At 43.0% G+C, this 11,547-nt stretch overlaps 1 protein-coding gene across 3 annotated transcripts in view; it reads left to right on the plus strand.

Annotated features, from left to right (window-relative positions):
• Positions 1 to 11,547, plus strand: part of Wdr19 (WD repeat domain 19) — a 99,366-nt gene that overhangs the window by 49,763 nt on the left and 38,056 nt on the right. For all 3 annotated transcript variants that reach the window (XM_023702798.1, XM_004642638.3, XM_023702799.1), the window contains exons 16-20: positions 1,156 to 1,303; positions 1,429 to 1,633; positions 3,760 to 3,919; positions 4,109 to 4,219; positions 6,717 to 6,826. In XM_023702798.1, coding sequence (XP_023558566.1) covers positions 1,156 to 1,303; positions 1,429 to 1,633; positions 3,760 to 3,919; positions 4,109 to 4,219; positions 6,717 to 6,826 — 734 coding nt within the window. The remainder of the gene's footprint in view (positions 1 to 1,155; positions 1,304 to 1,428; positions 1,634 to 3,759; positions 3,920 to 4,108; positions 4,220 to 6,716; positions 6,827 to 11,547) is intronic.

Here is an 11,547-nt window from a genome sequence, read left to right on the forward strand (position 1 = left end):
TTTCTCTAGGTTTGTGAGGTATGTTGTTGGTATTTTGATAGGGATTGCATTAAATCTGTACAGCAATTTTGCAAGTATGGCCATCTTCACAATGTTGGTTCTTAAAAAAAAAAAAGTTAAATCTTTGGGGGACCGGGAGATGGCTCAGTAGAATAAGTGCTTCCCTGGCAAGTGCAAGGGCCTGAGTTTAATCCCCAGTTCCGCCAAAAAAAAAAAGTTGGTTCTTCTTATCAAGGAGCAGAGAATATCTTTCCATTTTCTGAAATCCTCTACGATCTCTTTTTTCAGAGTACTGTAATTTTCACTGAATAGATCTTTGATTTCTTTAGTTAGATTAATTCAAAGGTATTTCATTTTCCATGGTGCTATTGTAAAAGGTATTGTTTCTTTCCATTTCCCTCTCAGTGTGTTTGTTATCTGTGTAGAAAAATGCTATTGACTTTTGGGTATTGGCTTTGTATCCTGCTGTGCTACTGAATTTGTGTATTAATTTGAGTAGCTTATTGGTGGAGTTTTTGGGTCTTCCATTCTCATTTTGGTTTAGGCGTATTTCAGTGCTAAATGACTATAGGTGGGCTTTATAATAACTACTATATTAGACAATGCAGCACTGTGTATTGTTATTGTTTGTGGGAATTTTATATCTCATTCTTACTTTGAAAGAAAGGCAGAGCAAAGAGAATGCACATAATTTCAATTCTCTACTTAGGGTATATATAATCCTATTGGCTTAAATTCGTAGAAGTTATGTGAATTGATTCTTTATATAGGTTATATCACTATAATAGTAAATTTATGTTTGTAATTCTTTGCAGCTAAGTTTTTTGAAATAAAGCATTCCCAGGATAATCTACTTAAATTGCAAATGATAGCTCAATTTCTGTTTCTGTAGACTCAGTGTTATTAAAGTGTTTCTAAGCACAGACACAATCATAATTTGAATTTCTGTTGTCTTGAACAGCTTCAACTTCTCATTCTTTCCCTGAAGCCATTGTGTTAAGCCTTGTAGCTTTTCATATCAGTTCACTGAATTTTAGATCCTACCCTTGACCTGCCTAGTAGCTGGTTTTCTTTTCAAGCCAATGTAGTTCAGAATGGGAAGAAAAACTTCCCTCTTGCTGCGGTTAGGACAGTCCCACTAATCCTCTTTTCTAGGTTAACGATGCAACCTATGAGATTCCTGACTTTTCACCAGCCATTAAAGGTGTTCTTTGGGAAAACTGGCCACTGGATAAAGGCGTGTTCATTGCTTACGATGATGATAAGGTGTATACTTACGTCTTTCACAAGGACACTATACAAGGTACTGACCCACATCTGCATGCACTGATAAACGAATCTCCGTGTCAGTGACGTTCCAGCCTTCCTTTCTGCTCTTTGTGCTGAGTGTTGGGTTTCAGCCTCACGGTGTCTTTCCTATTACTGTAGGATCCAAGGTGATTTGGGCTGGTAGCACCAAACTTCCCTTTGCTCATAAACCTTTGCTCCTATACAATGGAGAGCTGACCTGCCAGACACAGAGTGGAAAAACAAACACCGTCTACCTCAGCACCCACAGCTTCCTCAGCAGTTCAAAGGACGCGGGGCCCGAGGAACTGCGGCAAATGTTGGCACAGACACTGACACTCCAGAGGTGGGTCGGAGGTGCTTGTGTGGGAGGGAGCCCCTCCCTTGCTGTCACGGCATTCCAGGTACCGTCCTGTCCAGTGTAGGCAGACAACCATGCATGCCTTGTTTATTTCACAGAGCTGTTTGCACATCAGGTAACATAACAGATATAAAAATGTACATAAATTCCATAGGAAGTGCTCCTGGCAGATGTTCTCATCATCATGAGAAAAGCTTTATTACAGGAAAAGCCCTTCACATCCTAGCACTCAGGAGGCTGAGGCACGAGGATTATCATGAGTTCGAGGCCAGCCTGGGCTACATATGGAGTTCAAGGTCAGCCTACACTAGACAGTGAGATCCTATCTCAAAAAGAAAACTCTTCAGAACAAAAAAGTTTCTAAGCACTCAAAAGTCCAGTTGTTGTGAAATGCAAATAAAACTAATTATTTTGACATCATTTTGATTTTATCATGTGAGGTTTCATTTTGCTGTGCTTGAGATTACCTTTTCCTGATATTTTTCCTTACCTCTTCGGGCTACTGAATTCCTCTGTGGCTCTAATTCTACTAATCATGTCTTAAACAGAGCTGATCCTCGGGTCCCAAGAGCTCCTCCTCCTTAGGTCACTCTTCCTGGCTGAGTCTCTGCTACTCCTGTGACTTTGCCACCATCCATAGAGCTTGGTTCCAAAAACAAGTAAATGAGTAAAACTGTCTTGGGTTTAGCCCTGTGTTCACAATCACCCCCCGAGACCCAAGTGCTTGGAAGCCCATGCGCTTCTCATACTCATCCACACCAAACTCCTGACCATCCCCAGGCCCCCACTTCCACACCCCCAGGTCCTATCCTGTCCTCCCTCATCCTAACTCAGAGCCTCACTGGGTACAATATAAAATGTCACCACATCTAGCCACTCTTTCTTTGGCCCATAGCCTCATGGCAATCTGTTCTATTCTACACACGTTCTGGAAATGTAGCTCTGATCCTCGTAGTCCATGGCTCAGGATCTTTCAGTGACTTCCTTTGCCTCCAAGAGAAAAATTTAAGGCCCTCAGCCTCAGCTGCTCCCACTGGACCGCCCGACATCAGTGTTGTTCCTGGTTCTTCCTGCTGTGTCCCTCCCGTCCCTGCAGGTGCTAACTGTGCCCCTTTCACCCACTAGAGATCTCCCCTTCCAGGAAGCACTCCCTGACCCACTGCCATCGCAGCCCAGGCAGGTTTGCAATCAATGGCCTCCCTTAGAGCTGGGATGAGGTACTTTGCCTCTCATTGCTAAGGGACCTGAGCTAGTCTTCAATGGCGTAATCCGTAAAGTTACAGTGATGTATTTGGGGCAGTACCTGAACGGATAATGTTGTTAGGGTGATCTAAGTATATGGAAAGCACGCAGCACAGAGGGTCACATGCAGTGAGCCCCCGGCGACCTAGGTCACACTGAGTGGGAGCAGCTCATCTGCCTCTGCCTGAGGACAGGGACTGTGCCTGGCCAGCAGCACATGCACACGTAAATGTGTACCAAGTGGGTGCATGGTGGGCACGGGGATGGGCCCTGAGGCAGAGGAAAAGGTTAGCTGGTGGCACTGGTGCTCACCCTTTAAACCAGAGGCCATTTGATTTGTCTGCTCTGGTCAAATGGACTATTTTGGGCACTGGGTCACTGTCACATTAACTTCAACCAGCTTGTAACATGGAAGGAGCAGGGACCTCCCTATATGTACAGGCTGCAAACAATCTTGTTTCCCCTCAGACCGTGTTTACACAAACAGGCAGTGATAGGATTTGTCCTATGGATTAAATCTGCTGACCTGTTTTAAATACCTAAATTTATATCTATAGGTAGATCTTTACCAATCTGTTAGACTTCAAGGAGAATAAAGATAATTTTTATGTGTATGAACTGCAACAAAAATACAGAATGATTTGTTTGTTAAGGGAGTGATTTATGGAGTAAATTCACATTCATAAAGTTCAAGAAAAACACTTACCTGTTCCATAAAAGAAAAAGCATCATTTTCATTGTTTGCAAGTAACAGAGGCTGTGAGGTATTCTCTAGAGTGTGTCTAGCACATGAGGGTAGATTACATGTGGTCTAGAAGTCGCCTAAATGGCCAGGAGAATTCTCCACTGAGGCAAAGTCCACCTGTCAGGTTCATGGACGCCTGGGACATCTGCAAGATTCTGAACAGCCCCGCCACGTGGGACGAGTTGGCCCGGAGCTGCCTGCACCACATGGAGGTAGACCTTGCCATCCTCGTGTACCGGACAATCAGAAACGTTGGCATGGTGATGTCCTTGGAGCAAATAAAGGTACCTAGCTTTTTTTTTCAAATTGTTTAAATACTATTTTTTCAAACATTCTAAATTTCTTCAGTTAATCTTACCTAACGCATCAATAGGTTAATAGATTGTTACCACTTCCTACTGAGTGGTGTTATAAAAAAGGAAAAAACAAAAAAACAGTTATGTTTCTTCTCATCAAACTGCTTTTCCCTACAGGGCATAGAGGACTACCATCTTTTGGCCGGACATCTTGCCATGTTTACGAATGACTTCAACCTGGCCCAGGACCTGTACCTCGCATCCAGCTGCCCTGTGGCTGCCCTGGAGGTATGGTGGCAGATAAAGAGAAAAGCCCTCACCAGTAATCCCAGTAGCCTCAGAGGCTGAGGCAACAGGATCGCAAGTTCAAGCCCAGCCTGGGGAGCTTAATGAGTGAGTGAGACCCTTGTCTCAAAAAAGGGCTGGAGCTGTATCTCAATATGAAGGCCCTAGGTTCAGCTCCCTCATGCTGCACCCCGCCCCTAAAAAGACCAGGGCAGAGACAGAATTCCCCCCACACCCGGATATAGTTAAAATTTCTCAGCACCCAATGCTGCATCCCTTCCCCTCCTAAAACAAATAAGGGGCAGGGAGATGGCTCAGTAGAATAAGCACTTACCAGGCAAGCACAAGGGCCTGAGTTCAATCCCTGGTTCCACAAAAAAAAGTAAACATTTCAACCTCAAGAATCCTGGAGTACTCATTAACTTAAAAAATATTTTCATTCTGCATTCAGTGAAGGCATAAAAGGGGTGTTACTGTTAGCATTGCTAAATAATTTAAAGTTTAAATGTGTCTCAAGGGAACAGATTATATAACTTATAAAACTGTGTAGCAGGAGTATCACGACCATTTGGAGTGTTCTCATGTGCCAGGCATTTTCTGAGCAGTGGACCTCACTCAGCTCTTCTACGAATCCTGTAAGATAGCACTGCCAATTTCTGCCTTCCGGTCAGGAAAACCAAGGCCCATCTATCTTTTTTTCCTTGAATGCAATTCTCATGCATATTAAGATTTGAGAGTGAGCCGGGCATGGTGGCACACAGCTATAATCCCCACACTCCAGAGGCTGAAGCGGAAGGATCACTGTGCATCCAAGACCAGCCTGGGCTACATAGTGAGTTCAAGGCCAACCTGAACTACATAGTGAGACCCTGTCTCAAAAAACAAACAAACAACAACAACAAAAAAAAAAAGTTGAGAGTTGCAGGACAGCAACTAGGACTGGACAAAGGACAAGTTCAAGGGCAGTGAGACAGGGCAGTGTCACATAGCAGGTAAGGGCACAGATGAACAGGGCCCATCTGGGTCCCGATCGCAGCCCTGAGTAACCTTGACCGGCTCTTTAACCTTTCTCGGCCCTCAGCCCCACTGTAAAGGAAGATGGCTGTACCTAGCCCACAGGATAGCTGTAAAATATAAAATAGATCTTTCAGCACAGTGCCTGCAAAGTAGATGCAAAAACAGTTATTGTAATTAGTATTAAAGTTACTCCAGCCAAACAAGTATTCCTACAACTGTAAAATAAGGTGTTTTGAAAAAAACACTTGTAGCTAATATTATGGTTTTACTTTCTTAAATTGTTGTGCAGCAAATTTTCATCTTCTTTTTCATTTTTATTTGTTTTTTCGGTTCTGGGGATCAAACCCAGAGCTTCACACATGCTAGGCAAGCCTGTCCCACGGAGCCATACCACCGCCCTGATTCGCAGCTCAATCATTTTCATTTTTCTTTTTAAGTTCATTACTTTAGGGAAAATTCCAGAGGGGTTCTGAGGACCTGGGATGGTGCCCACGGCCATAGGGCTGCTGCTGTGAAGGCAAAGGCAAAGATGGCGGTGTGGCTCTTCTGCATTTGCTTGGGGGCCATTAATTTTGTAAGGTGTAAGGGAAATGGCTTAAGAATGGAGAGGGCGAGCACACTCTGAGGGGGAAGTGACTGGATGCGGAGGGCAGGGTAGAGCCCCACTGCCCACCCTGTCACCTTGCAGCTCTGTGGCCTCAGTGACTGTGGGAATGAGCCTCTTTTCCTCAGTGTTTGGTTCTCTAAAATGGGTACTAGAAAGAGGTCATTACAAAAGGGTAGCTGTGAAAAGTGAAATAAGCCTGCTCTTGTTCAGAGCCTGGCAAAGAACAGCACTTTAAAAATAGCAGCCATCATTAACTCTTTAAAAAGTATGTCAGGGCCGGGGAGATGGCTCAGTGGAGTAAGTGCTTTCCTGGCAAGCGCAAGGGCCTGAGTTCAATCCCCGGTTCCGCAAAAAAAAAGAGAGAAGTATATAAAAAGTATGTCAGGTGAGAAGTGAACCTTGATAGATTCTTAAGTGGCTACTTTATACTGGAGAGTGTTGCCAGACACTGGAAAAAGACTGAAGGAACCAGGGAGAGAAACACTTCAAATTTTATTTATATTTTATGTTAGTCACCTTGCAATATAGCTTCAAATTGTCTAAGAAAAGATTATCAATTCCTAAGGTAAAGTGTCTTGCAACTTTTTATTATTGAAAAAATGAAAAATTAGTTTTGGTTTGTTAAATTTAATTTCTCCCTACTGAGCAAAATTAAATATTAAGAAATGGTTCTGTGAGGTACCATTGAGTTTGGGACACGCCTCAGTTCACCATGTGGGCTCCAGCAGCCCCACCGAACATGCGCAGGAGTAGCGCGTTAGCCACAGAATGGTCACCTCCAGTACAAAAAATTCTTGTAATCACTTTGGGCAAAACAGGTGCAAGTTTGCAAAATAACTTGCTGTTTGGACATTAAAGTGTTTTTCTTCCTAACAGATGAGGAGGGATTTACAGCATTGGGACAGCGCTCTGCAGCTGGCGAAACGCCTGGCCCCAGACCAAATACCATTTATCTCAAAAGAATACGCTGTTCAGCTGGAGTTCACGTAAGCCCTGGCCTTTGTATGCTTTCTTTGGTAGCCTACTGCGGCATGTCGTCAGTTCTAACCTGCTGTGAATTATAAGGCCGTCCCCTGATTCAGCTGCTTGTTCTCAGGAGGGAAGGCTTTGTGCTTAACTAATGATGCTGTGCATTTGTCCACTTTCTTTTTAGCCTCTAATCCAAGTTTGGGTCTAGGCCTTGTCCCCATTGGGAGTCTAAACACCACTTTTGACCACACATAGCCAGTCACAGGTGTGCACAGCACGAGGGACACACTGCTCCATGTGAGAACTGTGCTTGTCACCTCTCGGCACTCTGAGGGCTCCCAGTAAATTTCAGGGTCAGGGAGAGTATTGAAATCCATCTGTGCTGCTATGAAGGGATACCTGAGACCGAGCAATGCAAAGAGCAGACTTCACCCTGGGAGGACCAGGCAGGAGGCCTGCTAATTCAAGTCCAGCCTGGGCAACTTAGTGAAACTTTCTCTCAGAATAAAAACTGAAAAGGGATGGGGACATAGCTTAGTGCAGAGGCTATGGGTTCAATCCTCAGTACTGAGAAACACACACACAAAAGCAAAGGTGGGCATAGTGGCACATCCTTGAAATGCCAACAGTTGGGAGTCTGAAGCAGGAGGATCACCCTGAGTTCAAGGCCATCCTGGGTTACATAGCAAGACGCTGACTAAAAAGATAAAACAGCAGACATTTTATCTCCAAGTTCTGTTCTGGAGGCCATGGAAGCCAAGCTCAAGGTGCCAGCACCTACCTAGTACTTGCTGCTGTGCTCCTGCTACGTCAAGCCCTGGTACAGTGGCCCTGACTCCAGTACCTCTTAACGTCCCCGCCTGCCAGTGCTGTCACACTGGCGATGCGTTTCAGCATGTATATGCGGACGCACATTCAGGCCAGAGTAGTCTGTATGTAGTTTGCCTCGATTTATGAGCTTATTTTTTTCTTTTTTGAATTGTACTACATATGGATAAAAATTAGTGTTAGAAGTCAAAACAGAAGTTTTATACGGGAGGACATGAGTGTTTCAGTAGTCATCCTTTCTGGGGTATGAGTAGGCTTCCCAGTGTCTCCAGCCTTTAGAAATTCTGTGGTTTATTTTGAGAATTTTAGAACTTTCTGGTACTCTTTAATTCGTTGGCCATATTTATTGTCAGTAGTCTTAGTCAACAGAATATTTCACTGCTGTACAAAAATGTAATTGAGAGGCATTTAGCATCCAATTTTAAGTTAACATTCAGCTATGGTTACTCCTACTAAGGCAAATAGCTACAGAGACCATAAATGTAAGCTTTCCATAAGTGAAAAGTTTTTTTCACAAAAATAAGCACCTAAGTGTGGGCACATTGGCACCATCACAGCGGAATGGTTTCTCTTGACATTTATGATAAGATGCATTCAAATTTCATAAATATCAAAGGGTGGAAAAATACTCTGACGAAGCATAAAATATGATTTAACATTTGACTTTTAAAATGTATTTTATATAGTTTCACTTTCTTTTCCTATAGACCTTGGATTCATTGAAAACACTGTCACACAAATTTTAGTTGTAAATGTTATTTTACCAAAAAAAAAAAAATCCTCTCGTTGCCTATCAGCATACCTGATTGTAAATTTTCTGTTCTACAGATTAAAAAACTTTAGCGATGTTATTTCTCCTTAATCATAACTTAAGTTTGCCACATTTCTGCTCCTTGTAAATTAAATCCAGGGGCATGCGGGGAGGGGAGTAGTTTAATGGATAGCACATCATGCAAGGTTCAATCCGTAGCACCAGAAAGATAGGTAAATAAAACCCCTCTACCAAAGTAGACATACTGGAGTCATATTACCCCACATGAGAGATGGCCCAAGGACCTGGCCTTCTACCTGCATCCTGAGTGTGAAATTTCTGTGCTGAAGAGGAAAAAAATAACTCACAATGAGATGTCCTGTTTGGGGCACAGACACCCCAGAAGCCCTCAACCTTCCAGGAGTCTGATTTCTGCTGCCTTAAGGGACATTGACGCCTTGGTCGTGATCTCTTGTCACCATCTCCATGTGGTCCACAGAGCTGAGGTCACTTGAAGGCCTCCTGGTGTGTGGTTGGTAGCTGTAGTTCTGGAGGTTGTGGGTGCTTTGTTCCCTTGGACTTGACGCTTGATCGTGCACCCACTGAGTGTTCCATCTTTCACTGAATCCATGTGCAGGCCCTTCCTCCCTGTGCCGACATACCTCAGCCCCTGCAATCAGAAGGCCTTCCCTTGCCATGACCAGGACTGGCCTGAGTGTACCTGTGTACCTCCTCATCATCCGTTTCATTGTGCATACAAGACCCCTAGTAGGAAAAAAAAAAAAAAAAAAAAAAAAAGAGAGACCCCAAGTAGATCAGAGGGGAAGGTTTGGCCGTCTAGCGTGAATTCAGACTAATGAACTAGGACCCATGAGAATTCCAGAATGAAATAATAATAACACAGTAAAATAACATCATAAAATGAGAATTTTGAAATCTCAATTTAGCAGCTCCTAATTGAGCAGGGTCCTAAAGGAAGGACTATAAGGAGCCACCTAGATGGACTGAAGTAATTGGGCCCAAATTAGAAATTTCCACTCAGGAATACTGCTGGTGGTAACAGAAGACAGCTCTTAATCAGCAGGACAGTTTCTCCTTAAACCTTCCTCATATACACCAGTGGATGTGGCTACGGACTGTGGCTGAGAGAGGCTAGAGGATTTGGATGAGCTGATAATGTGGCGCTAGGGTAAATCTCAGTGCCGTCTTCAGAGCTGACTAATTATAGTGAGGAGAGATGGTTTCACAGAAGAAGGTAGGGCTCAATAAAAAATATTAAATCACTGACAAATTCTGAAAATATATTGATAGAGTATGTCCTGTAGATATGCAGAGCTATGTCCGTACTGGTCATGGAAGCAAACCAGTAATAATTATTAATATGGTTTGAATCCTAAATGTGCCCAAAGGCCATGTTGATCACCAGCCTGTGGCACGATTGGGAGGTGCTGGAACTTGCATGAGATGGAGGTTACTGGGAGACAGTGAGGTCACCAGAGGTGTGCCCTTGAAGGGGGTCTTGGGCTATCAGCACCCAGGCACTTCTTCCTGGCCAGCGTGAGGTGAGCAGCTCTACCCGCCATCACGGTCCACCTCACCACAGACCCAAAGCAGTGAAGCTGAGCAACCATGAACCAAAATGAGCCTTTCCTCCTTGGAGCACTGGAAAGTTGCCTAACAATTCTGTTTTGTGTTATTCTTGTGATCAGGGCAGGAACCAGGGCCATTAATACCATAAGCCTGATCTGTTTCTCCATTTCTACCTTTAATAAACTGATAACAGGCTACATTCTCTACATACATATATTTTTCTCTTTTTCTGGATGTTATGAGACAAGATCTCACTAAAAATGAAGTATAATCAAAACTACAGTGAATGTTTAAATTTTAAAACACTGTATTGGGCCAGGGAGATGGCTCAGTAGAATAGGCGCTTCCCTGGCAAGTGCAAGTGCCTAAGTTCAAGCCCCAGTTCTGCCATAAATAAATAAACAAACAAACAAACATTGTATTACAGGGAAAGACACATTTGCCATCTATCCTTCCCAGAGTACTCCCTCTCCCATCAAATACACCATTCTTGCCACTTTCTGAAGCAGTTCTAGAAATTCTCTCTGCTGAGTGTCCTAGTTGCACCCTCATACCTCAGTGTCCTGCGTCAGCTCAGAGCATTTACTTTCATGGTCATTTTGACCTTGGGAAGGGCCCACCATTGCATGGTGCCGAATCTGGTGAAGGGGTGGATGAGGTCACACAGTAATGTTCTTACAAACCTGCCTTTCAGCCGGATGGCACCGGCTAAGCGCTGCACTCGCCATATTTTTTATCATGGCTCCTAAAGGCACTGACAAAAGAGGACTATCAGACCAGCTCCTGACTGGCAACAATCATGAGATAAGTGTTTTCAAACTAAGGGGAGAGCTTTGAGGGGATTTGTGGCAATGTGTCCTTTACTGTAATAAACATTTAGCGAATGTCAACATCTCTATCTTTGTAAATAGCAGGATGAGGCAGCATTTTACCTGTAAAACAGATACTTGATGTTATTTAGCTACAACTGAAGCTACCATTTTATACACCAGAGCAGCCGACTGGGATAAAAGCGTATTACTATAAGATGCCAAATTCTTAAATTAGGTTTGCGCTATTTAGTCAAAGCAGAGAAGTGCGAGGCCTTAAAGATACGAAGTATGTTCAGTGAAATGCTCTAGAAGTGACCCAGTAGTGTTTAGCATACTTGTTCCCTAAGATCTTTGGTCATTATCCAAATCTAAATGGACTGCAGAAAAAAAGAATTCACAAGTAGTCTTTTTTTTTTTTTTTTTTTTAAGGACACAGAGGGGATAAGAGGAAAGGAAGAAAAATGCCTTATTCTTTTCATATCTAATAAAAACTGGACAATTATTTGCTTCCTACAGCATGAATTCCATTAAAAATGAGATTACATAGATTACAATATCAGTAAAAACTGAAGAGACATAAATCAAAAGTATTTCTTTAGTATAGTAGCAGATTAAAGTCTCAGTTTCCACCCACCAAAAATTACAAGATTACATTAGACGTAGAAATAAGCTTCTCTGTGTATATACAAAAGTAATTATTTTTTTAATAACTTCAAGGTGAATCTTTAAGTATTTACCTACTGAGAAATTTCTCTCT

Source organism: Octodon degus, unplaced genomic scaffold (genome assembly GCF_000260255.1).
Source record: "Octodon degus isolate 3935 unplaced genomic scaffold, OctDeg1.0 scaffold00158, whole genome shotgun sequence".
NCBI lineage: Eukaryota > Metazoa > Chordata > Mammalia > Rodentia > Octodontidae > Octodon > Octodon degus.